The sequence below is a fragment of the Priceomyces carsonii genome (assembly GCF_900007245.1).
Source record: "Priceomyces carsonii strain CBS4050 genome assembly, scaffold: Debaryomyces_carsonii_scaffold_7, whole genome shotgun sequence".
Lineage (NCBI taxonomy): Eukaryota > Fungi > Ascomycota > Pichiomycetes > Serinales > Debaryomycetaceae > Priceomyces > Priceomyces carsonii.
The window spans coordinates 135,062-161,041 of record NW_026946680.1 but is presented as its reverse complement, the minus strand read 5'-3'; the positions used below and the strand labels follow the sequence as shown (position 1 = coordinate 161,041).

The 25,980-nt window shown below is 36.8% G+C and overlaps 13 protein-coding genes across 13 annotated transcripts; 7 read left to right on the top strand and 6 right to left on the bottom strand.

Moving 5' to 3' along the window:
- Positions 1 to 872: 872 nt before the first annotated feature.
- On the bottom strand, positions 873 to 2,285 carry PRCAT00005879001 (uncharacterized protein; the record flags this gene model as incomplete). Its single annotated transcript, XM_062955985.1, has 1 exon — positions 873 to 2,285. One exon carries the CDS (start codon positions 2,283 to 2,285, stop codon positions 873 to 875), a length of 1,413 nt encoding a protein of 470 aa, XP_062812534.1.
- A 475-nt stretch (positions 2,286 to 2,760) lies between these two features.
- PRCAT00005878001 (uncharacterized protein) lies at positions 2,761 to 4,617 on the top strand (the record flags this gene model as incomplete). The annotated part of the gene is made up of 1 exon (XM_062955984.1): positions 2,761 to 4,617. The coding sequence occupies one exon, from the start codon at positions 2,761 to 2,763 to the stop codon at positions 4,615 to 4,617; it is 1,857 nt and encodes a 618-aa protein (XP_062812533.1).
- An 868-nt stretch (positions 4,618 to 5,485) lies between these two features.
- PRCAT00005877001 (uncharacterized protein) lies at positions 5,486 to 7,153 on the bottom strand (the record flags this gene model as incomplete). Its single annotated transcript, XM_062955983.1, has 1 exon — positions 5,486 to 7,153. The coding sequence occupies one exon, from the start codon at positions 7,151 to 7,153 to the stop codon at positions 5,486 to 5,488; it is 1,668 nt and encodes a 555-aa protein (XP_062812532.1).
- Positions 7,154 to 7,548: 395 nt separating this feature from the next.
- PRCAT00005876001 (uncharacterized protein) lies at positions 7,549 to 9,057 on the top strand (the record flags this gene model as incomplete). Its single annotated transcript, XM_062955982.1, has 1 exon — positions 7,549 to 9,057. One exon carries the CDS (start codon positions 7,549 to 7,551, stop codon positions 9,055 to 9,057), a length of 1,509 nt encoding a protein of 502 aa, XP_062812531.1.
- An 812-nt stretch (positions 9,058 to 9,869) lies between these two features.
- PRCAT00005875001 (uncharacterized protein) lies at positions 9,870 to 10,055 on the top strand (the record flags this gene model as incomplete). The annotated part of the gene is made up of 1 exon (XM_062955981.1): positions 9,870 to 10,055. One exon carries the CDS (start codon positions 9,870 to 9,872, stop codon positions 10,053 to 10,055), a length of 186 nt encoding a protein of 61 aa, XP_062812530.1.
- Positions 10,056 to 10,109: 54 nt separating this feature from the next.
- Positions 10,110 to 10,334, top strand: PRCAT00005874001 (uncharacterized protein; the record flags this gene model as incomplete). The annotated part of the gene is made up of 1 exon (XM_062955980.1): positions 10,110 to 10,334. One exon carries the CDS (start codon positions 10,110 to 10,112, stop codon positions 10,332 to 10,334), a length of 225 nt encoding a protein of 74 aa, XP_062812529.1.
- Positions 10,335 to 10,803: 469 nt separating this feature from the next.
- On the bottom strand, positions 10,804 to 12,033 carry PRCAT00005873001 (dipeptidase; the record flags this gene model as incomplete). Its single annotated transcript, XM_062955979.1, has 1 exon — positions 10,804 to 12,033. The coding sequence occupies one exon, from the start codon at positions 12,031 to 12,033 to the stop codon at positions 10,804 to 10,806; it is 1,230 nt and encodes a 409-aa protein (XP_062812528.1).
- A 764-nt stretch (positions 12,034 to 12,797) lies between these two features.
- On the bottom strand, positions 12,798 to 14,030 carry PRCAT00005872001 (zinc-binding alcohol dehydrogenase family protein; the record flags this gene model as incomplete). Its single annotated transcript, XM_062955978.1, has 1 exon — positions 12,798 to 14,030. One exon carries the CDS (start codon positions 14,028 to 14,030, stop codon positions 12,798 to 12,800), a length of 1,233 nt encoding a protein of 410 aa, XP_062812527.1.
- Positions 14,031 to 14,723: 693 nt separating this feature from the next.
- PRCAT00005871001 (nucleobase cation symporter-1 family protein) lies at positions 14,724 to 16,430 on the bottom strand (the record flags this gene model as incomplete). The annotated part of the gene is made up of 1 exon (XM_062955977.1): positions 14,724 to 16,430. One exon carries the CDS (start codon positions 16,428 to 16,430, stop codon positions 14,724 to 14,726), a length of 1,707 nt encoding a protein of 568 aa, XP_062812526.1.
- Positions 16,431 to 16,866: 436 nt separating this feature from the next.
- Positions 16,867 to 19,842, top strand: PRCAT00005870001 (hydantoinase/oxoprolinase family protein; the record flags this gene model as incomplete). Its single annotated transcript, XM_062955975.1, has 1 exon — positions 16,867 to 19,842. The coding sequence occupies one exon, from the start codon at positions 16,867 to 16,869 to the stop codon at positions 19,840 to 19,842; it is 2,976 nt and encodes a 991-aa protein (XP_062812525.1).
- A 232-nt stretch (positions 19,843 to 20,074) lies between these two features.
- Positions 20,075 to 21,304, bottom strand: PRCAT00005869001 (dipeptidase; the record flags this gene model as incomplete). The annotated part of the gene is made up of 1 exon (XM_062955974.1): positions 20,075 to 21,304. The coding sequence occupies one exon, from the start codon at positions 21,302 to 21,304 to the stop codon at positions 20,075 to 20,077; it is 1,230 nt and encodes a 409-aa protein (XP_062812524.1).
- A 382-nt stretch (positions 21,305 to 21,686) lies between these two features.
- PRCAT00005868001 (uncharacterized protein) lies at positions 21,687 to 23,894 on the top strand (the record flags this gene model as incomplete). Its single annotated transcript, XM_062955973.1, has 1 exon — positions 21,687 to 23,894. One exon carries the CDS (start codon positions 21,687 to 21,689, stop codon positions 23,892 to 23,894), a length of 2,208 nt encoding a protein of 735 aa, XP_062812523.1.
- Positions 23,895 to 24,247: 353 nt separating this feature from the next.
- On the top strand, positions 24,248 to 25,225 carry PRCAT00005867001 (FAD-dependent oxidoreductase; the record flags this gene model as incomplete). Its single annotated transcript, XM_062955972.1, has 1 exon — positions 24,248 to 25,225. One exon carries the CDS (start codon positions 24,248 to 24,250, stop codon positions 25,223 to 25,225), a length of 978 nt encoding a protein of 325 aa, XP_062812522.1.
- Between the last annotated feature and the right edge of the window lie 755 nt (positions 25,226 to 25,980).

The window sequence follows — 25,980 nt, the reverse complement described above, 5'->3', positions numbered from 1 at the left end:
ATATGTATAAAAAATTTATCAATAAAAAGGTAAACAATAAAAAGGTAAACTTTTTTAGCTTGCAATTGGTAATAAGTTGGGTTTAAGATTTACTAGCCCATGACAACACTTCCTTGTCACCTTCAGTTCAAAACCGCTCTTAAATTATACAGATGCCATTATTCATTATGTTTCGAAGCATACTAATGGTCACTTAGATTTTTGATGGAACTACTGGCGAGCTCATGAAAAATTTAGATTCTTACGAAATCCTCTTGGTTCCATTCTATCCCCTTTTGAGAAAAAAAGCAACATCATCTAGTATGCAAAAATATACAACGGGTTGAAATTGTAGGTTCTTAACAAGACTAAACTATTCTGAATGTTCTATTTGACTTTAAGAGTAATTATACAAGGAACATTCACATGTCGGTTTTGTTTCCTAAATGGGTAATAATAGAGATAAAATAGTATCAACATTCAGGAACCATGCCTACTCTTAATTTATCTTTTCGTACCTTAAAATTATAGTAGACGCGTAGAGAAAGAGAAATAAAAAACAAGGAAATCACTTAATACCTCCCTTTATTTCATATTTTCGAACAAAACTTCTATCAAAGATTATTAACATCTGACTTCGTTTGTAAAAAGTATTGTCATGCAGACAATAAATTGGAAAATGAGTCAAACTCGGGGGGCTATTTAAAAAATTGAGCACCGTTACAGAAATTACTTTACCAGACCACTACTTTATAAAATCACAAAGTGCCTGCCAAGTCTAGTTCCCCTATGATTTAAACTCTGTAGACAGTTTCTTTGACATTTGGAGTTTGCTACAAATGTACCCATATTTCAAGCAATTGTGTCATGATACCATTCAATCCTCAAAGGAATTAATTACGTTTTTGTTCTTTTTCTGGAAAGAGAATACTATTAGCTAGTTTTCGAATTTTCTTTTGACCCGAAGTGATGTTCTCTTCATCGACATTAAATTTTTTCAAGCCCAAAGCCATTAACCCTTCATCTGACAAAATGTTTTCCTGTTTACCTCGATCTTCATACAAACTTTCATCTGGTCCATACTTTAACTCATAGACGAAGTCTTTAGGTTTTAAGCCGTTTAAAAAAGCGTCTCTACTATTCAACAAAGTCTGAATATTATATTCGCAGAGAGGTGTATGAGCGATGAACATCACACTGGAATCTTCAGCACCATTATGTTCTTTGTCAACTTCATGTAAAAGATCTGCATGCCACAATACAAAATCTCCAGGCTTCACATCTGCAATTCCAACTACAGATTTATTGTGTTTCAAATGTGGAAACAAACCCTCATCATAAGCCATGAATTGGCCAGAGCCCGGAGTTGCACCAGGAAACTTCGTACTGGTAACATCAATTTCATCAGTTATATCATTCCAGAAGAAGGGCCTTAGCAAGATATATGGTATCACATGTTTCAAATCAGGCAAAAATCTGATAGTACCTTCACCACTCTTGGCATCACTGAGCGCTAGCCAACCTTGAAATGATCTAAAAACACTGCAAGTAGAGCCATTGGCGCTAACACCTTCGTAAAGATCTTGAATAGATAGAAGGCGCTTGTTGATTACATACGGGTCCCATTGTTCCCAATTTCCTTCAAAAATCTCACGATAAACATCACGATACCCATCGTCTTCCCAACGCTCTATGCTGCTACTGTCAGCGTGTAAGTTGAGAGTCACTTGTTTACCAGGTGATCTAACCCTAACCCGATCAGCGTAAACGACTTGGGACATCATATCAATAGGATCATCTGAGTTAACGTTAGAATACACATCTCCTACTGCTTTCATCAATTGAACCATTCGAGGATGTGCTCTTGCTTCAACTTGCGATTGAGACCAGTGAACGTACCAGTTACTTGGACCACTTTCGGGAGACCCAGTGATATCTCCATGCTTTTCAAAGTAGTCTAAAATCCTATTTTTCCATCCAATAGCTTCTTTATCAGGAATTAGGTCACGAATTATCAAACAACCTTTTTTCTTTAAATCCTCTACTGTCTTTGGCGGTATTTGCAAATTGTTAGCGATAATGTCCTCGAAATTGACTTGTGGGATATAGTCTTCACCTGAAATCTTATCAAGTTCTTTTGACATAGAAATAAGTAGCCTTTTCCAAGAGGCCCTCACAGCATCATAGTTTTGGGGTTTGATACATTTTTGCTTGAGAGTTTTGAATCTCTCATATGGTAAATCCTCTGGCGATTTTGAAGAAATTCCAAGACAGGCAGCAGCAGTAGCAAGAGTAGTAGCAGACATTTGAATTGTGTGGTTTTTGTCTCAATGCTCAATTCATCGTGACTAATGACTTAGAAATTGCAAATTGGAGCACTTTATATGTTCCTATAGTTTAGACTACTCATACTGTAAATATACTTCTTAATGGGAAGTTGCGCGCGGGCAAAGAACTCACGGGCAACTTCTATCTATCGAGTATTTTTAAAAAAATAGTTCCATTGGCCCTGGGTAACAGAACTTCAAAAGTATCTTTAGGCATATTGGGCAAAAGAAGAATCGATGAAAAAGGAAATGTAATACGATTATCGTGTAGATCTTTGAGAAATGAAGTAAAGTATTTTCGTCTGAAGTCCGGTAACAACAGGGCTTCTAACACAACATCTCAACTCACTTTTGAGATAAGAGTAAAATCAAACAGATATGACTATAATTTAACTTCGAAACATTAACTAGTCGAGCAAATAATTATCACTACACTTATAGTTTCTTTTGGACTATGAAGCTAGTAGCTCCCCATCAAGATGATCAACAAGCAAGGAAATACAGATCAAGAAAAGTAAGACCATGCGATACTTGCCGTAAGCGAAAAATTGCCTGCTTTCGTCAAGGTGATGAAGCTTGTTCAACTTGCAAAGTCCGCAAATTGAACTGTACTTATGAACTAGCACCCTTGAAAAGGGTGAGAAGAGGAAAACAAATTCCTATGAATGATAAACCTGTTTTCGATACGCTACTTCAAAGATTGGAGATCCAGAATTTTTTACCTGATAAATCGTCTTTGCATTTGGTGGCTCCTACAATTAGTGAATCTAATGACGATAACACCTTAGATAGACACCATGGTAGAACAAGCCTTTTCCTAGGCTTTACAGGAGACATTGATCCTTGGATTTTGAAAGGATTAAATATATACGATACTTCTAACTACAGAGCTCCTTCAAAAAGTCAGCCAATATATTTTTCATTATGTCCCACAGAGTATCTCGATCCAGTGCCTGATAGATACAATTGTGCAAAAGTAAATTCAGTGATATACCCTTTTCTGGCACGTCTTATTGGCTTGTTTTTTGAGAATATCAACCCTTCGTTTCCAATAATAAATCAACGTATCTTCTTCAATCAAAGAACATGCTCAACGTTGCTCTCGTCGGTTTACGTTAAAGCACTACAACACTTAAATATAGGAGAAGAGACATCTCGACAAGAATATTTACTTCGCGACTTTACTATACGCTCTCTACCTTTAGAGTTTAGTAGCGCAACTTTACAGACGGTGCAAGCTACACTTCTACATCTCCAATTTTATCCTATATTAATTCGTGATGCTAACAGTCCGCATGACTGGTTGTTTACTTCTTCACTAGTAGCGATATGCCAGCAACTTGGGCTCCACCTTGATCCGACATTATGGGACATACCTATCTGGGAAAAGCGACTCCGTAGACGTCTTTGGTGGGCTACTTTTATTCAGGACAAGTGGGATAGTTTTGGCTTATCAAGACCAAGTCATATTCATGATGACGATTTCAATGTCGCTATAATCACCAAGGATGATTTTCTAAATGATCGACACGAAATGACATCTGATATATCTTCTTCTTATGTTCAGGGAGTCGCATTAGTGATTGCAATGGCTCATTTAACGACAGTTATCAGTAAGATATTGAATAATTTCTTCTCTGTACGGAAGATACTCAATGACCCACAAGAGCCTAATGAAATCATGACAGTAGGAATGCAAACGATTTCTGAAACCAAGTCTATAGAAGAAGTTTATTTTCCGAAGAGCAGACCACATCCCTCACTTGGTGGGTCCTGGATTTCACTTCATATTGCTAAAGTTGCGATAATAGCATCTTGTTGCAAGCATCTTTTAAATTCCACCAAAGATTGTTTCTCGTCTGCAAATTCTATTTTTTATTCAACCATTCAAGAGTTTAATAAAATTCTAAGCGGGATTGAAATTGGGCAACTAAATACTAATTGGTGGAGTTACTCTCGCTTGAACTTGAGTATTATTGGATCAACTATCTTAGCATTCTATGTTGCTAGTGGGATGAATAACTCCTGGAGCACAATCGTTTACGAATTTAAGAGTCATTTAGAGTTGATCGCTAGACTATCAATGATTCTGAAGTTAGCATTATTGAGATATGAAAAGATATTGAGAATTATTGATAATACCAAGAAACAAAGCGTCGAGGAGATTGTCATGGAGAACGAAAATTTAGATCCTGCCTCTGAAAGCAAGAATGCTGTCAATGAGTTGGTAAACTATGGAATGGAAGATGATTTCTTGGATTGGCTTACCAATGATAAATTCCTGCAAAATGAATTGTCACAGCCGAATTGATTTGTTGATTGAAATGGATCTAGATTAGGCAAATCATTGTATATTTCCAAAATCTTGATTGAATCTTTGGTCATTGAGCATGTCTTCAATTTCTTATATTCCCTCTTCTTTTATTTATATTTGTGAATTAATTATTCACGAAGAATAGCCAAAGTTTACAGAAAATATTTAACGATCTGAAAAGCTGCCCTTAAGCTCGCTTTCCCACTAAAGAGCTTCCATATCCGAAGTGGTCACTCCGTAAGATTAAGGAAGATTTTTGTTTCGGCTTTAGTGATACAAGATTATGTGTAGACGTTAAAAAAATGGATGAATAAAACGTTAAATAAGAATAGCCTTAGACTTTAATGATCTTAATTGTGCAAGTAGCCATTTATCTACTTCCGCAAAATATTACTTTAATTAACAGAGAACCTTTTGAATAGTTCTGTGGTCTATGAGGGGCATCTTGAAAAGTTTCCTCACGGTATGTTTAAGTATCTTACAATTGCCGAATAAGACATCGAAGAGATAAGGCTCCAATGATATAATATTTAAATCTTAGTCTTTCTGAGCCTTAAGACTCGTCTCAATGAAAGAGCAAGTTAGATGCAAATAATAAATTATTGTGAGAGTTATATGGTTTGAGGGATCAGATGAAGAAGATAAAATACAAGCATTTTATCTATGCAATGTAGGTCGTAAATAAGAGTAAATAGAAAGGAAAAATGGTAGATGAAAACTTCTTATTTGCCTATCATAATGGTTTTCCCTTAAACACTACTTAGTTAATAAAGTCACATATATCTTGACTAATAAATGAAGCTAAATAGAAAAGGGATGTTCGTCGGACAAAGAATGAACTCATGAATCTTGAATAACACCTATCTCAGAAAAGTTCAGCAATGAGTTCCATCACTTTGATCACAAATTCATCAGTAAATTTTCTACCAACAATCTGGATGCTAAGTGGCGCATTCTTGAACTTATTTATGTCAGTATATAGTTCCTCTTTCACGTACTTGTCGTAGTAATCGTAAGGGAACAATTCTAAAATATCAAGGTCTGGATGAACCCCGCTAGAGAGATACATTTCAGTTGGTTTGTCCTTTTCTGGAATGACAAAACCTGTGGGTACGACACCGGCAGGATAACCTAAACAATTATAAACAGCACTTAGAGAATTGGTCGAGTACTTCCCATGTGGAGCTGGGGGATTTGGTGACGAAGGTGTGAGAAGCACATGTAGATTATTCTTTGTGAATACATTCTGAAGGTATTCTTCACATAATTTTCTAGCTTGAGTATCTAAAGAGTAAACCTGCTGCAAACTCATTGCACTTTTACATTCAGAGCCACAGCAGCGTGCAATACATGGCTCCCCGCTAGCCTCAATTGCATTACGATAAGATGGAATACCAGTACTTACATACATTTGAAATACTGTCTCAGTAATCTTTCTGTGTAACTCACCAACATCAATTTCTATAATCAAGTGACCAGCCCTCTTCATTTTCAGCACGACCTCTTGCAAGCATCTGAGCATTGCTGGTGTTGTCTCAACCACATTATCTTGAAAAATTACACCTATTACCAATCTTTGGTTACGAAGGTCAACATCACACCAGGGAACCTTGTAGCAAAATGAATCATAATCCTCCATCTTATAATCCAACATTGCTTTGAACCAAGTTTCAATCATCTTTACATCGTTTGTTAGAGGTCCAATTTGAGACAGCACCCAAGTAAGTGGCCCTGCGCCATCACCGATGCCTGAGTTGGTAATTCTGTTTGTGGATGGCATAAACCCAAAAACACCATTAGAATGAGCTGGAAGCCTAATACTTCCGCCAGCATCTGTTCCAATTCCTAAAGGAGAACCTTTCATTCTAACCAAGGCACCTTCTCCCGAACTGCTACCTGCTGCTGTTAAAGATAAGTTGTTAGGATTCAAACACGTACCGAAGACATTATTCATACCTTCAACAATCAAACATCCTTGGGATATATTAGTTTTACAAAAAGGGACCCCTCCTGCTGCTTTGATGCATTTTACAACAAGGCCGTCTTCATTTTTAATATTGCCAATATAGGAGACGTATGCAAAAGTGGTTTCATGATTTGATATATTGAAAATTTCTTTGAAAGAAATTGGCAAACCATGCAACCTTCCCACTGGCTTCCCAGATCTTATAAATATTTCATCTATTTCTCTGGCTAATTGAAGGCCTTCTTCTGGAAAAAATTCAGCCAAGCAATTAGTTAGTTGATGTGCTATAGCTGCTCTTTTGCAGAAAGCCAATGTTACTTCATAACTCGATAATTTACCAGAAATTAACAACTTTAATAAGCAAGACGCTTTAATTTCTGTGATTTCCAACTCTTTTTGTGTCAAAATACCACATTCTCTTGGAACATTCGTTACAGATACTGTAGACGACTCATTAATGAGGTCTAGATAACGTGAATCAAGTCTCCATTGAGAAGGGATTTTTAAAGATTCTCTTTTGTTGGCTACTTTTGCTTTCCAATCAAGAATTTTGAATGGAACGCCCATTAGTATGTCGCTCTAGTTGCTCATTCTATTACCACTAAGAGAGTGCTTGAAAAATATAGATATTAAGTAAAAGTGTTCGAGAATAATTATCGCCAATCTCATTTCCTATTTTGGATTTTTGACAGATGGTTAACGTTGCCCGGCGGCCAACGTTGCCCGGCGGCCAACGTTGCCCATGGCGATCAGTCAAACATCGATATTTTGCATTTTTACCACCATAATAAAAACTTGATAAGACAGTTAGATTTCGGCCCGTAACAGCCTTCCTTTCAGATAAGATTATCTCAAATTAACTTAAAACATCTATATAAAATATATGTGACTTTCAATGTTCCTTAATCTGCAACTTCAAAGATAACTCAGGAGTAATACAATAGTGGACTATAACTTCCAATATGGACTTAACGAGTAGGTACACAGCAAAGACTAAAAGTGGAATTATTTTTAGCTCTTGGTGTACTGCCATTACCAATCCTACATCTTCAGGGATGGAGATGTCGATTATGGGAACAGTCGTCGGGTTAAAGACTTTCAACGATTACTTCGAGATAACTCCGAGTACCAACGGCTTGATAAATGCTTCTATTTTCATAGGAGCGTTTTTATCGATGCCATTTGTACGTATCTTGTTGGATCGGTGTGGTCGGAGAACCTCTATCTTGATAGCTAATCTCATAATGATATTAGGTGTCTTGATACAGTGCACTTCGGGTATACATTACGGTGGTCCACGAGCACTCGCTCAATTTGTTGTTGGAAGAATTGTGTCGGGAGCAGGTAATTGTCTTGTCGTTAGCTCTTCGCCTCCTTTGGTTGCCGAAATTGTGCCCTCTAATCATAGAGGAGTAATTATGGGGGCATTCCATAGTTGTTATTACGTTGGTGCTTTGATTGCCGCCGGTGTAACATATGGAACAAGAAATATAAATAGTAATTGGTGTTGGAGAGCGCCTTTGATTGTGCAATTTGGTCCTAGTATAATTAGTGCTCTCGCTTTACTATTCACTCCTGAATCCCCAAGATGGTTGGTCTCCAAGGGGCGTGAAGAGGAAGCATTAGATATATTCACGAGGATTGCTGATGGTGAAGCTGAGGTTGCTAGTAAGCAAATAAAAGCTGTTAAGAATGCTATTGTTGTTGAGAGAACTGTATACGAGACTGAATCTGTGTGGAAAGAAGCATTTTCCTCTAAGGCTAACTTGAGGCGTATCCTAATTAATTTTATAGTTGCGGCTTGTGTGGAAGGTTCAGGTTCATCAATTGCTACGTACTACATTACTACATTGTTGGAGCAAGCAGGAATCACCCTGGTGTCTACTCAATTAAAGGTAGCTATTATACGTAACGGGTTCTGCCTCTTTGCTTGCATTATTGGCTGTATAACTTTTGATATCATTGGCAGAAAACCTCAAGCACTCATTGCAATGACCGGTGAAATAATATCTTTATTTATTCTTGGGGCGTTAGTGAAGGTATATGGCAAAAGCAGTAATACTTCTGGCCAATATGGTGCGATTGCAATGATGTTTATATTTTCGGGCTTTTATTCTTACTGCTTCACACCACTATTGATGCTCTATACACCTGAAATTTACCCACAAAGAACGAGAGCTGTTGGTATAACTGTACTTGAAATATTTGATAACGGTTTGGGGGTTTTCTTAAATTTCATGTTACCTATAGGGATGGCAAATATGAGAGGAAATTTTTATCTTTTGAATGGGGCGTGGAATTTGGTATTTATTCCTTTGATTTTTTTTGTTTTCGTGGAGACTAAAGGTCTAGATTTGGAGGAAATTGCTAGTTTGTTTGGAGATGGTGAAAATGCAATTACGTTTCAAAAAGATGATACAAGCGAATCTGATGCAGAACAGATTGAGATTCTTGATACAGGAAAGGTTTGATATTGTCCAATTTTCTACTCAGATTTAGTTAATTATCTTTTATATTGTCTTTGTTATCGAAAATTAACTAGTCTTAGCTTCTTTATCATGACTAGCTTGCTTTCACGTACTCTTCTGAAAAACAAAACCTATAGATTTTTATAACTCTAGTTGATGTTTAATGGTTTAAATTTACAACTCTATATCGCTATTACGTCGAAGTTTTATCTGACTCACTCTTTCTTCTTTATGTTTGTGGAAAGTGTACAGAGGGTCATTATGGATTTCCTTCTTTCTTGATAATTTTTATATTGCTCGACAAAATTATGGATAAGCTTTACAAAAAATAGAACAATTTAGTCACCGTTCAATCAAAGTATAGAATAAGTAAATAGTTAGCGTTCAATACTTCTTGTATATATGTCTGAAAAACTCTCAATAAAAAAGTAAACATTTTTTAACTTGCAATTGTGTTGGAATTGACAGAATAAAAGATTCGGAAATCATATATTCCATCCTATACGACAAGAGATAAAAAAACAGACTAAGAGCACAATGTGATGATTCATACTAATACAAAACTTTACTAATTGTTATACTTGTCTTTAAGAGCAAAGATACAAGATAGTTGTCATATATTGACACAAAAATTTATCGTATTCCTAATGAGGTAATAATAGAGATAAAAAGACATTGACAGCGTCGTTCCAAATCGAAGCATATGAAACTTCAAATGAGAGAGTCTTGAAGAATTCCTTATTTGAATCTTCGAAAAGAAAGTGGTTGGAGAAGTATTGATCATTTTAGATAATGTGAATAAATACAAAGAAGACATGATTACCGAAGCTGATCTTAATTATATAGCTATAGGTGGTTACATATTATATTATAGGGGAGGATGGGATCCTAGTGGATCATATTTTCAATTGAATGATATGTTTCCTAATGGAGTATGTAATCGATTAGTTGATCCAGAAATTAAAGAAAACAAGCCCATAATGGGAACTACAAAGTTGTGAATGTAGGCTTCAGAGGCTCACCGACTGATATGAAACTAGAAAACTTCTCCACAGATGCTTAATTCTAGCGTTAATGTGGGAACCATAAATAACTCCCTGAATCTAGAACGAGTCTATAATCAAACTGTGAAAAGTTCTACTTCCTTGGCCCGGAGAATAGGTAAGGCAGTGATGGTCGCTCGCTCTCAATGTGAAATAGAAGACCTTCCTAAAAGAATCATAGAAGCTGTGGGGTCTAGCCAATCAGCTGAACATTTACTCACATCTAAATTGAGTTGAGGTAAAAATTGCCAGAAGCTATACATATGGAGAGGAGGAATTATAATGATGACAACTCTAAAGTTACTTACAGAATGCCATTTAAGAATGAAAATATTATATGTCATAGAAAACATGAGGATTAGGAAAAAGTCATCTGTTCTGTCCCTGGATCTCACTTGAGTTTGTTGTACAGCTACGGGAAGATTGCTGATCACAGGTCACTTAGTGATGAGTATTCACCATCATAATGCTTTTTGAACAATGTTAAGTAGTGGCCAATAACAAGTCGCTTCCGATAATGAATGCACGAATAGTCTGTCGACTCTAAAAAGAAATGAGTACCGATTGTCTACAAATTACAAAGTAATAACAAGAGCGCCTGTTGACATATGAGGTAAATAAATACGCAGGCTAAGGGAGCTCTAGAAAAGATTAAAGATTACAATTTATATTAGAAATAGCTAGCTTTATATTTTTATGGCGCTATTTAATCAAAATATTTCTTTTTCCACGAAGTAGAATCATCGTGGAGGTTTTTGGAGCCTGGGTAGAGCTCAGACATTTCCTTTGCACTTTCAGGCACTTCCCATTTGCGATCTTGCCACTCCTTTTCCGCGATAGGCTCACTCTTTTCTTGCAACTTAGTAGCGACTGCCTCGCATTCTTTCCATACCCTAAATAAATTGCCTCCTATAAGGCCCTCAATCTGTTCAGAATTAGCGCCTCTTTGTATGCATTTATATATCAAATCTGGATACTTCGATACGTCTTCTAATCCAGAGGGAGCATACGGTATCCCGTCAAAATCTGAGCCGAAACCTACACAATGCCAGCCAGCTACATTAGCAATGTGAAAGATATGATTAACAGCATCATTGATGGTTGCACGCAGGCCATCCTTGGGAGCAATGAAATCAGGGAAGAAGTTAACTTGAACGACACCTCCATTCTTTGCAACGTCCATTAAAACATCGTCTTTCACGTTTCTCTCATGGGAGTTCAAAGAATAGGCAGACGAATGAGAAAAGATAACAGGAGCTTGAGATATCTTCAAAACTCTTTTTGCAGTGTTATAACTAACATGCGATAAATCCACCATCATCCCTAGCCTGTTCATTTCTCTCACTGCAGATTCTCCGTATGAGCTCAAACCCTTATCCTTCTTGCCGTGAAAGACAGTACTTGAAGAAGTAGCGAATGGGTTATCGCATGTATGTGTCAAGGTTGCATATCTAACTCCAAGTTTATAATATTGTCTTATAACTGCTAAAGATGTATCCACTTGATGTAAGCCCTCAATTCCCAATGCAATTGCTATTTTACCACTTTTGTAGGCAGCCAATGCATCGTCAGCAGTCTGAACAAAAACCAAGTCACTGGAAAAATTATTTACAAGACGCCCAGTAACATCAATTTGCTCAAGAGTATCCCTGACCATAGAATTCTTTAAGTTGAAGTCGGAGTAAGCATAATTATCCTCTGGACAGTCAATATAACAGCTGAAAAATTGTACCCCAACCCTTCCCTTTCGAAGTTTTGATAGATCTGTATGTGAAGTGAGATTTTCACCAAATTTAAAGTTTTTATTACATTCGATTTCATTTCTCAATTGAACTCTCAATAAATAGGGGAAATCATTATGTGTGTCCACTATTGGTTGCGTCTCTAAGATCAGATTCAATATCTCAGTAGCGTTGCTGTTTGATACTGGCGACATCGAATTTCTTAAAGCTAAAAGTAAATAATTCACTTATGCCAATTCACTGGCCCCTTTATATTACATGCATATACAAGTGTCTTCAATTAGTAATATTAAAATTTTTCGACTTGGAGCCGTTAGGATAGAGTGCCGCATAGTCACATTGTCGAACAATTGATTCAAAAAAAGTTACGATCGCACAGAAACTGATCAGCTGATTACAGAGAAAAGCAAGATCACACATATTCAAGTTCGAACTGTAAACCATGTCAATCATATTTTTCTTAGTACAAGAAAGGCCCCGTCGCCTTTGACAAGTCAACGAGATAATATCGAGGAAATACTTCAGTTGAAACCAATAGCCTGGTAGCTAGCGCAAGAAATTGATAGGAAAACAAGACTAATACATAATTCAGCTAAGTAATTGATTACAGTTGATGTTTTAAGAAACCTATAGTGAATTCAACAAAAAGCAGTAAATGAAAGAAAGAAAGAAAGAAATTATTGAAAACTTAAAATAAAAAAAAAAAACTTTTTGATGGACCAAATAAGTACTATAAAACTATAAACAAGGAAATAGCGCAGGGATAGAAGAGTAGTAGAGACAAGGTTTTAAGAAAATGAACTATCTCGAGACTTGTCGGTGCTGTGAATCCCAAGTGAAATTAACCATCTACTGTTTAGTACTATGTTAAGGATTTTAAATGTAGTGTTCATATATTGCATATAGAATAACTCACAAACTAGCAACAGGGCTGCAAAATTTACATGCAAGACTTATTCTAAGACCTGAATACAATCTTTTCTCCATTAACCTCATTATTTTTCAAGAGCTTCATAGCAGGATTAACTGAATCAAGTCCCGCTTCCAAAACTTTAAGTGGTGCATTCTTGATTGTTTTGAGATGAGGAGTTAAAAGCTCATTCTTAAAATACAAATGGTCCTTGGCGATCTCAGCACTCGCTGGTAGACCGAAATGAGAACCACCATCAGTCAAATAGACAAGTGTCGCAGAGAATTTCACTGCCCTTTGAGATTTAACTTTGACATCCTTCTCTGATAAACTAAGTAGATTATCGAGAGACACGTTTTCAGATCCTTCAGTAGCATCATAAGTCTGTTGCCACGTTTCGGGTTCTGATACGGTATCAAATGCATACAGGATTTTACCGTTTGCAACGCTCTTGATATCTTCGATTACACTAGATTCTTTGTAGTCAAAAGTCTCATCTGCACCCAAGGACTTCAATAATTGATGGTGCTTTGATGATGCAGTAGTGATTACTTTCAAACCATAAATCTGTTTTGCGACTTGAATTGCTAATATTCCAGTAGCTGTGGCACCACCCCAAATCAAAATGAATTTCGAAGCATTTTCTGATTTATGTGGTTTGATACCAAGGTTGAACGAAAGAGCCATACCAACTGTGCTGAGACCCAACGTCACAGAAGCTGCACCTTCGAATGTGTTAATCAAAGAGGCGGGATGGTCACCTAAAGACAAAGCTTCTTCCTTGATCTGTGACTTGGGGTACTTAAATGTTAAAGCAGGGTTTGCCAACACATGTTTAGCAAATGCACCCGAAGTCTTGCTAGCATTACCATGCATTGTAACTGACACAACGTCTCCTACTTCGAACCCTTTAACAGATTTACCAACTTCTTCAACTATACCGCTAACATCAGAACCAGCAATTGAACCGGGTGTACCTATCTTAAAAACTGCATGTTTCCAATCCGTCGGGTTTGCGGCGTACGCAATTGCCTTGACAATTATTTTGTCATCCTCTAAAGTTGGATAGGGAATCTCTTCAATGCTACTAAACTTTTCCATGTCTGTAGAACCTGTAAGTAAAGCAGCCTCGTTTGACTTCTCTTTTGACAGTGCGCTATGCAACAGTTTCACCTTATTGATTCTTTCCTTTTCCATCTCCCGATAAGCCTTATCTGAACGTTCATTGAATTTCGCCATGGCTGGTGAACCATTCTTAATAGCCTCTTGATCCGACGACATTTCTAATAAGTTTCACTTCTCTTTTTTTGCTGATATATTTTTACCAAAAAAGAGAGCAAGGGTAAGAATATGTTTAATATATATGGTTCCACATGATTATGTAATCTTGCTTATAAATTATCTCGCCAGTTCTGTAAGAGAACGAGCCAAGTACTTGATATAATTGAAGATCTAAGCGAATCAAATGTTTACACAGACCAGTAACGTTAGTTTTTATAGAGCTATTTTATTTTCCTAAGCGCTTGAAAGTTGTCGTATTAAATGAGTTAACTAAACTTGTTCTCGGAGTTCTATCAAACTTGCCTAGGGACTGGTTGATCGCAACAATTATTACATCAACAGTCCAGAACTCTATTGACGAACAAAGGAACAAAGCATGAAACTTGAATCTTTTAGTGGGTCACAAATGATCCGTTAATGACTCGAATCGCCTTTAATAAGCGATAACTCTCTTGGTGCAAATTTAGTCTAATCGGTTAATCTATTATGGAACGGTCGGTCCGAGAACATTGTCCTAGAAATCACTTTTAATCAATTGAATATGTTTACGGTTTTAAGAACATAAATCCAATTATTAAATTCAAATTATGAGCTCTACCCGAGAAAATAGATCCAACCTCACACTTGTCTCCCTTAAGTTTATGCAAGTGTAATTACACGCAGAAGATTACTTTACCAAGTTCATAGTTTGCACTACAAGCTGGTATTCCCGCTCAAAGCTGAAGTAGACACAGTCATAGAAACATGATCCTTGAGCTCAGGATGGGACGTTACAACTCTAAGTTGAGTATCTTTGTCTTCCGACTCAAACACTTTAACGTCGAATGGGATCATGTTCTTCTTTATTGCTTCTGCTTCTGTATACGTTCCATAGTAATCTACTTTATCAAACGACCCAGCGTCAGAAATGGGCCAAACTAAACAGAAAATATAATATAAAACGAAAGCAATGCAAAACCCAAAAAATAAGCTTCCTTTATAGTAGTTGTGTAATCCTTGTGGAATTGACAATTTGGGATTTGCAGCAGCAGCAAGTCCCGGAACACCCCAGATAAACCCTAAGAGCCATGAAACAACTGCTCTAATATTTACTCCGTGATAGAAATGATATGAGCCGCTCAGTTCGCTTGAGTAAAGATCTTTCAATTTAAGTTTTCTTTTTCGTATTAGCCAGTAGTCACATATCACAATCGCAATTAACGGTGTCATGAAAACTGAGAAAGAGGACATAACGGTGACAAAGGTGGAAGACGTATTATACATTAACCAAGGCTGGACGACCCAAGATAATAAAGCTACGAAAATTGATCCTCTTCTAATATTAAAAATTTTAGACGACTTTGAAAAAAGACCAGATAGATCCATTCCTCCTGCAAACCCATTACCATACGTATTATAACTGGCTTGAGAAAAAGTGTACGCCAAGCCCGCAAAGAAAGCTCCCGCCCTAGCCTTTGGTGTATAATTTGTTTCCATCCATAAGTTGATGATACTTGTAGGCATCCAATATTGTTCTCCATACTTCTCTTCTAAAGCCGAAGCTGTAACTGTCCCCATCAATGGTGTTATTATGCCAAATACATTGCAACCAACAATCGTTCCTATTAAGGGTGCACTTGGTGTCTTAGCAAACCTCGTGAAGTCGGGATGATTTGTTACTCCAGCAGCCAAAGCACCATACCAAGAAGTGATGCCGTATATCCATGCCCAAGAAGTTTCAGATCTCGTGAGTTCAATCTTTCCTGACATCAAAGGACCATTACCATGATTTTCTGTCACTGCCCACGAAACTATCCCTAATGACACGAAAAATGTTACAAAAGAGGCGGCGCCTAGCACTTTGTCGTATCTTTCTGGCTTTATGAATAAGAATGGTACAGAAATTATTTGGAATAATACGAAACCAATGAGCTCCTTTGAAGTCATGTTAACCAGCTCAGGGAATGTGTTAGGTAAATACAAATAGTGCTTACTAAAGGAAGATATCACGCAATTTACGCATAGTCCTCCAATCCAAGCCTGGGATGCAAACCAAACAACAGACAACACTATTCTAATGAAGATACCGATAGACGATCCTTTCATGCCAAATATGACTCGCTGAGAAATAGAGAAGCCGATGTGATTATCAGTTCCGATTTGCCCATTGAGCACTGCCAACACGTTAATTATGAAGTTCCCGACGACAATGACACCCATGGTCTGACTCACATTCAAATTTAATGATAAGAGGGAAGATGCCCCCATCCATATCGAAATTGTTAGATTACCGAGTCCCCAATAAGTAAGATACCCAAAGAGATTCCAGAGTCGTCTACTGGGTGGTAATGGTATTAAGTCGGGATTGTTCAAATCTGTAGATTCCTTTAGCACGATAATTTCTTTAATTTTTTCGAACATTCTGCCGTTCTGCTGTTTAGCAAGTTAAATTGTATTCTAATTAAAAAAATGCAAGAACTTCATGCCATCTATATATATTTTAGATTCTCTACTTTATAAGCACATTGCAATATAAATTATTAATGTTTAACTATCGATAAGAAGTCTGTCCAAGTTTCGGAAAATTGTGAAAACTATTCCGACTTATATCTATCATTATCTATAATATTTTGATCGAGGCTGCAATCCTGCAGTCGGATATTTGTGAAGAACTGAGCGCAAGCCAATTAAAGACAACATCAAGAGAAAACAATGTTATTCCAATCCCCAAATCTAATCTTATATGAAATCATGCCTTATTAGAATTTTTAATTACACTTCGCTGGATTATAAATAGAGTTTTAATTCTCGTTCGTTTTATTTTCTATTGGCTCATTTATCAACCGAAACATTCAAGATGACGAAAGAACGTCAATATTTGGTTGGAGTTGATGTTGGAGGAACGAACACAGATTCAGTACTATTGGATGTTTCTCAGATAAACTGCGATAATCGTGGGGTTCTTGCCTGGAATAAATCTTCTACGACTTCTGATGTTTCTAATGGAATTGAAACTGCTATCGACAAGCTTTTCGAGTCAGGAGAGTTTTCAAAAAAAGATGTTGTGTCTGTTACTATTGGGACTACACACTTTATCAATGCTGTTATTGAAGAAGATAGTGCTAGGCTTGATAAAGTAGCTGTTCTTCGTTTATGCAGTTCCTATTCTAAGTCAGCTCCTCCGTTCAGTGAATTTCTGGAAAGTTTGAAAGAAATATGTAACGGTTACCACGCATATCTTTCTGGAGGTTATCAGGTTGATGGGACTGAAATCAATTCCTTATGTGAGGAGGAAATAAGACAACACTGTAAGCAAATCAAGGAGCTTGGAATACTCGCAGTGGCAATTGTTGGAATCTTCTCTTGCATGAATAACCAACAAGAACTAAAAGTTGCAGAAATCGTTAGACATGAACTTCCAGAAGTTAGCTTGGTATTGTCTCATGAACTTTCAGGCATTGGATTTTTAGAAAGAGAAAACGCTGCTATATTAAATGCCTCTGTAATGAACTTTGCCAAAAAGATCATTTCTTCTTTCAATCGAGCCATTAGAGAAGTAAACATTAACTGTCCTGTCTTACTTACTCAAAACGATGGTTCTGTTTTGACATCGAAGGATGCCTTAAAGACTCCAATAAGAACTTTTTCTTCCGGAGCCACCAATTCCATGCGAGGTGCTGCCTTTCTTTGCTCTTCTGACAACACAACTCAGAACCAAAATGTGATGGTTGTTGATATCGGGGGAACTACGACTGACGTTGGTATGTTGCTCTCGTCTGGTTTTCCAAGACAGAGCTCTACGTATTCATACGTTGGCGGAGTTCGAACAAATTTCTCCATGCCATGCGTAAGAAGTATAGGTTTAGGGGGTGGATCAATAATCAGAGAAGAAAAAAACTCTTTATCAGTAGGACCGGATTCAGTCGGCTCTGAAATATTAGAGAAGTCAATTTTATTTGGTGGGAATACCGTTACGGCTACAGACGCAGCTGTTGCAATCTCTTTGAAGAATAATGATTTTGATCAGTTATCTCATATGGGGGATCCGAGGAGAATAAGCGGAGTTTTCTCAATATCATTTCTTGAGCTCTATTCTGAGAAAGTAAAAAAGATGCTAGAGTCAATCATTGACAAAATGAGAACTTCGCCAGACCCATTACCCGTTGTTTTAGTTGGAGGAGGGTCGTTTATTGCTCCAGAATGTTTAGAAGGTGCTTCTACTGTAATAAGACCCAAATTCTATCAAATAGCTAATGCTATTGGTGCAGCTCTACCTAAGTTATCTTATGAAAGTGTCAAATTTTCTCCTATTAGTCTTAGTGCTGAAAGGGATGCAGCGATAGAGTCTCTCAAAGAAGAGACTGTCGACAAGCTTGTTGCGAAAGGAGCCTTAAGAGATTCAGTAGTATTCGTTAATATTGCCTCCGAGCCTGTTCCTTATACAGATAGAATTTACAAGTTCCAGGTGAAAGCGGTAGGTGATGTTGATTTCAAGAGACTTAAGGAAACTATGTCTAACTTCGAGTCTAAATTTGATGAATATGACACTTCAAATGCAAATATTGTGAAAAATTCCTTATTTGAATCTTCAAAGAGTGAGAACGTCGAAGAAGTATTTGATCATTTGAACTATTCTCCGACTGTAAATAAGGGCAAGGAGTGGATTATTACAGAACCCGATCTCGATTATATCGTCATAGGAGCTTACATATTAGGTTGTGGTGGCGGTGGGGATCCTCATGGATCATATATTCAATTGAAAAACATGGTTCGAAATGGAACGGTGATTCGAGTGGTCGATCCGGAGGATTTAAGAAAAGAAGTAAATAATGATAAGTATAAAATTGTGAATGTAGCTTTCAGAGGATCACCAACCGTCACTGGAGAGAAGCTTAGAGGCAATGAACTTTTAGAAAGTGTAAAACTATTATCGAAATGGGAAGGATATGAAAAACCAGACGCAGTATTTCCTTTAGAAATAGGTGGTGATAATGGTTTGCAGGGATTGATAATTGGTGGCCATTTGAACATTCCAGTATTAGATACAGATTTGATGGGTAGAGCCTATCCAACAATGTGGCAGACTTTACCTACTGTTTTCAGCTGCGACTCAAGAGCATTTTCACATGCTGCTTCCTGTGACGGGAATGGCAATAACTTGCTTATGACTAGTGCAAAGAATGATATGCAACTTGAAAATATCTCCAGAGATGCTTATGTTTATTCTGGGGTGAATGTGGGCACCACAAATAACTCTATGACAATAGAACAGGTCAATAGTCGGACCGTGAAAAATTCTACGTCCTTGGCCTGGAGAATAGGTAAGGCGGTGATGATCGCTCGCTCTCAATGTGAAATAGAAGACCTTCCTAAAAGAATCATAGAAGCTGTGGGGTCTAGCCAATCAGCTAAACACTTATTCACAGGTAAATTTATTGAAATTGAGAGAAAAATTATAAGGGGCTACACATATGGGGAGGCAGTTTTAGAAAGTGTTGATGACTCTAAAGTTACTTACAGAATGCCATTCAAGAACGAGAATATTTTATGTTATAAAAAAAATCAAGATGAGGAAAAAGTCATCTGTTCTGTCCCTGATCTCATTTGTGTTTGTGATGCAGACACAGGCGAGGCTGTCGGAACTCAGGACTACAGGTATGGCTTAATAGTTTTTGTAATCGCAATTTCACCAAGTAATCTATGGACGGATACTCAAAGAGGAATCGATCTCGGTGGGCCTAAAGCTTTTGGTTCAGCTTTTGAGTCAATTGAGTATAGTCCTATTGGTAAGTATTCAGTACCTAGATCGGTAATTGATGAATATGCTCCGTAATAGTGTTATTTAAATATTGCTATATAATGTCTAGTAGCGTGTGATTTCCTTTAGTTAATGTATCTTAGCTTGTGGCCAAACCAAGAAATGAAAATGTATTGAATATAGCTTGAGTTATTTAATGAAGTATCTGTTCAGAAATGAGCTGGAGCGCAATATATTTCTCTTCAAATTTTACGAAAGAATTACAGTTTATATATTACGAATGGTTTTTGCATTTCAATGGTGATATTTAATCAAAATATTTCTTTTTCCAGAAAGTAGTATCTTCATGAAGCTTTTTGGATCCTGGATAGAGTTCAACTAAACCTTTGGCACTTTCAGGCTCTTCCCATATGCGGTCTGGCCATTCCTTTTCCGCGATAGATTCACTCTTTTCTTGCAACTTAGTAGCGACCGCCTCGCATTCTTTCCATACCCTAAATAAATTGCCTCCTATAAGGCCCTCAATCTGTTCAGAAGTAGCGCCTCTTTGTATGCATTTATATATCAAATCTGGATACTTCGATACGTCTTCTAATCCAGAGGGAGCATATGGTATTCCTTCAAAATCTGAGCCGAAACCTACACAATCCCAGCCAGCTACATTAGCAATGTGAAAGATATGATTAACAGCATCGTCGATAGTTGCACGCAGGCCATCCTTGGGAGCAATGAAATCAGGGAAGAAGTTAACTTGAACGACACCTCCATTCTTTGCAACGTCCATTAAAACATCGTCTTTCACGTTTCTCTCATGGGAGTTCAAAGAATAGGCAGAGGAATGAGAAAAGATAACAGGAGCTTGAGATATCTTCAAAACTCTTTTTGCAGTGTTATAACTAACATGCGATAAATCCACCATCATCCCTAGCCTGTTCATTTCTTTCACTGCAGATTCTCCGTATGAGCTCAAACCCTTATCCTTCTTGCCGTGAAAGACAGTACTTGAAGAAGTAGCGAATGGGTTACTGCAATAATGTGTTAAGGTTGCATATCTAACTCCAAGTTTATAATATTGTCTTAGAACGGCTAAAGATGTATCCACTTGATGTAAGCCCTCAATTCCCAATGCAATTGCTATTTTACCACTTTTGTAGGCAGCTAAGGCATCGTCCGCAGTCTGAACAAAAACCAAATCATCTGATGAAGCTTTTATAAGACGCCCCGTGACATCAATTTGCTCAAGAGTATCCCTGACCATAGAATTCTTTAAGTTGAAGTCAGAGTAAGCATAATTATCCTCTGGACAATCAATAAAACAGCTGAAAAACTGAACTCCTACCCGTCCCTTTCGAAGTTTTGATAGATCCGTATGCGAAGTAAGCTTTTGGTCAAAATCGAATTCTTTATTAGCTTTGAGTTCATTCCTTAATTGAACTCTCAATAAATAAGGAAAGTCATTGTGTGTGTCCACTATTGGTTGTCTCTCTAAGATCAGATTCAATATCTCAGCAGCGTTACCGCTTGTTACAGGCGACATCGAATTTCTTTGAAACAAGATAATGTCTTGCTTTTGCCACTTTTCTGACTCTTTTATACTATCTGATGTCTCTGTAGTACGTGAGTGATTCAACGAGTGAAAATTTATCAACTTGTTTCCGTTTAGAGTAGTGCTGCGATAAGCTTAGGTCGGGAAATGATACACATATTTCCGATCGCGTTGCATGACTCCACTCTGATAACGACAACAAACTCACGTTACCTAGAAAGTAATCACTCCCACTATCTTGAACAGAAGTTGTTTATCCTAGGAGAGTAGCAACCTTATAGTGAGCTGCTCGAACCCCATTATAGGCAGAGCTACCCATTGTATATCATTAATCCTTTTTGAGCTAAACAAATTGAAAACGATACTTTCAGCCATGTGTGATACAACAGGCATCAACATTAGAGGTTGTAAAAGAAGAGTTGTACCTTTTAATAAAAGACGTAACTCAGTTTTAAGCTGTGATCGTTGCAAAAGGCAGAAAAAAGCTTGCATACGAGAAAATGGTGATCCTTTGGGATCTAAAGGTTCGTGTGTACAATGCAAGAAAGTGAATCAAGAATGCAGAGTTACTATACAGAGAAAAAAAAGGAAGATTCCATCAGAGAGTTTAGGATTACACTACAAATGTTTATTTTCAATCGTAAAAGCCGCTTTTCCAGACGTTGACATTAACAGTATCGATGAATTAATTAATTTAGGCATCTCTGTTGGTGCAAACATGCCATCCAGAAACGGTCTCAACAAAGGTGAAATACAAGAGTTAGAAAACATTGCGCGGTCTTTAACGACATCGAAGAGGTTTGACCCTAGTTCTTATATTTCGTATGACGTAACTGAAGAAGAAATCAATTGTGACAACAACCCAATTACAATAAGACTGGAAGATAAAGATATTTTCTTAGCAGGAAGAGAAGAAAACTTGCATTATGTAGGGTTGTTTGGAGAGACATCTACTATTTTTAAGGTGATGAATGAAACCTTGGAAAAATCGGAGAGATTGCCACAAGTGAAAAAGGATCAGTATCAAAACGCCTTACGGAGTCAGCATGTTATACGCTCTTTGGATCACTCTTACGAGTTCTTAAATTTAAAGGAAACTTTCGGAAATATCATACACCTTGAAGAAGAGCTTAACGGATACGTCGATTCCTTCTTTAATAATGTTCATCCATTTTGCTTTTGCTTCGATGAACATAATTTTAGGTCACTTTGCGGTATGTTTTGGAGTCAACTTAAATATGATGGGATTGAAGAGCAGAAAATTCCTAAAATTCCTAAAATTCCAATATTGTGCATATGTCTCATCTGGATTATAGGTAAGTATTTTCAACCACCCAGTGAATCTTCAAAATTCGACGATATAATAATTAAAAATCATCTTGAGCTTGTGAGGTCTTCAATGGCAGATATTGTAATGCTTCCCTCTCTCAACAGTATCAAGTGCTTATTATTGTTCATATTATATTTAGACTATTGTGAATACGGTGAAAGTGGTTATGTATTATCTGAGATTGCTCTTTCGCATGCTCATAGTCTAGGAATTCATCGGCTGTCGGTAACTAAATACTTGAGAGATGAAAATGAAGTGTTCGATTGCCAAATTATTTGGTGGGCATTATACCAAAGAATGCTCCAATTCAGTGGGCGTATGGGAAGGTCCATAGCCATTCGACCTAATGAAATTACTACTAGTTATCCCAACTTTAATGATGTTGGAGATAGACAGTATAAGATCTTTTTTGAAAGAAGCATTGATCTTAATAAAATATATCATTTCTCCCTAGAATTTCAGAACAGTGTCACATCCTATGAGCAACTATTTCTAGACAAAAATATCTCACAAGCCTTAGAAATTAAAGAGAGATTCTTATTACTAAACAACAAAATTGAGTCATGTGTAAGTAGACCACTGGACTTGATGTCACCCTATATTTTTCGTCTAAAGTTGACTTTTCATTATTACCATGAATCTATTCTTTTTCCTTATCTATTATATGCTACAGAACATGGGAAAATATTCAAGGAGCAACCGTCGGTATTTTCCTTGATACAACAGTGTATTAAATCGTCAATCTTGATGTACGAATTACTCAAAGTAGTGAATGAAAGCACTAGGTCAAATTATCATTCGAGTCCATATGTTTATTTTGTGTACCATTCAACCTTATGTCTTTTAGTAGGATATCAGTGGATGTCTTCATTAAGCAAAAGAGGTCTAGATCTTCAAATATTATCCAACTCGCTTGAACAAGACTTGCAATATGTATCTGGTGCGCTTGATTTTCTAAGAAATTATAACAATAAATTTCATTCTCATCTCAAAGGTTCGCTGTTAGTGCTCAATAAGTGTATAAACTTTTTGATGAAGGCAATTTATGAAAATGAAGATAATTTCTTAGGTGGTGGAACCAGTCCAATAATTTATAAGACCATCGATATATCCCCACCTCCTTTGGACGAAGATTCATATTTTATACATGATTCCATTTTTAGTATCATCGATAGCATATTTGAAGAGGAGATAAGTAAAACTGAGATGGGTATTGCAGAAACATTAACTTTCCAAGACATGGGGGTCTAAATGCATATTGATCATTTTTCTTTTTCCCACTGCTAAACTTTATGTTTGACATTTGATAGTCATTACGTTTACATGATTCGGAAATCGGTAGTAAAATTCTCCGATATGAAAAATCCCTGAAACTACCAGACTTGCTCAGGGTCACCAGATTTCCGCTTTGATACGCACAGCTTGAAGGTCTATAAATTATTCGAGTCCGATGGGTAATACATCCGTATAAATATTTTTCGTATTTTTTCTTAGATTAATAGAGTATCATTATCAAATCATGTCAAAATACACTATAATTGGGTAAGTTAGCTTCTTGTATCTCTTTTGAGACATTTTCTGACCATAACTATAGAGGAGGTATTATGGGTCTTACCTCTGCATATACCTTGATCGAAAATTCCGTACCTGGTAATGAAATAACTCTCATTTCAAAACACTTTCCCGGGGATTTATCTTCATTCTATGCATCCCCAGTCGCAGGAGCAGTCACGGACTGTCTCAAAGTCACAGATTCGCGTGAATTGGAATGGTACAAATATACTTACTCCAATTTGGGAAGGCTTCAAGAGCTCCTTGGAGAACATTGTGGCCTCAGTCAAGGTTTTGCTACCGAATTCTGGGAAAAAGATGCTCCTATTGATTCTATAAATCTAATGAAGCATTTTACAGAGGATTTCGAATATGTTGAAGTCCAAAACGACGCGACTATTGGAATAAGATTCAAATCATGGGGTTTCAATACACCGCTCTTTCTAAAGACCTTGACATCATTTTTAGTGGATAAAGGTGTCACGCTTATTAAACAAGAATTAGAGAACATTAGTGATGCGTTTAACACGAAAACTAAGGTTGTCTTCAATTGCTCAGGTCTAGGAGCTCGAACTTTGAAGGGCGTTGAAGATTTAAAGGTTTTTCCAACCCGAGGACAAGTTGTCGTCGTAAGATCACCTCATATCAAAGAAAGTATATTGCAATGGGGTAATGAATCAACTTACGTAATTGTTAGACCAGATTCAAATCACGAGGTTGTTCTAGGGGGCTTCTATGAACCATATAATTGGAATAAAGACGTTCTTCAACATGAAACTCTGAATATTTTGGAAAGAACGACAAAGCTTTGTCCTCAATTGTTATCCAATTTGGATTCTATTTCAGGTTTACAAATTGTTCGTGTCGCTTCTGCCTTTCGTCCCTCTCGTGAAGGTGGACCCAGACTTGAGAAAGAAACCTCTAAGGATGGAACTGTTATTATCCATAACTACGGTGCATCTGGATCAGGCTACTCAAGGTGTTTAGGTATGGCTCATGAATGTGTAAAAATAGCTCTAGATGAAAATTGAAGATTTTGGATTTCTAAGATCTTCAAGAAGATACATTTTACTCACCCATTTATTAGAAAGAATTTCAAGCCTTGTTAAATTATAAATATGCCTTTCAACTTGAGTTTTCAGACTCGATTAAGTATTTACTATTAAGATATCTTTTGCACTATATTGAAATATATAAGTTTAAAGATTGATTGATATAATTAAATTGCAATTACGGGAGTTTTTTTTTTTTTTTTTTTGTATTTCTGTTGGCTTTCTTCTGAGTGGCCACTTATTATTTTGATTCTAGAGTAGGTTTATCTACATTACTTCAAACCCATAGCCAGTTAGGTCCTGATAATGTTTGCAACATGAAAGTTTTAATAAAATTTAGTAAAATAAGTAAAATAGTTGCTAAAGGAACCCACTTGCATTGTGAGAAGCATGTTTAGCAGCCAAAGGTGCATTTACGAATACTGATAGCAGATTACCGAAGATTTATATGCATTCTACTTTTAAATTCAATTTGAGAAACGTTACTAAATATGGACCCAATTCTTTAGTTACACCTTTATTCTACTTAACAATAGGCTTGATATCCAAGTTATAGTCAGTTTTCTTCAATTTATTATTGATAATTCTAGATATAAATATTCTTAAATATTGGAGCTAAATTCTCTTTAGAATCACCGTTTTTTTTAAAAGCACAATCATATTTACGAAATTACCTTCCCCTTTCGAGCCACTCTCACAAGGAACAAAATTTGAGCACTAGCAAATATTGCAGT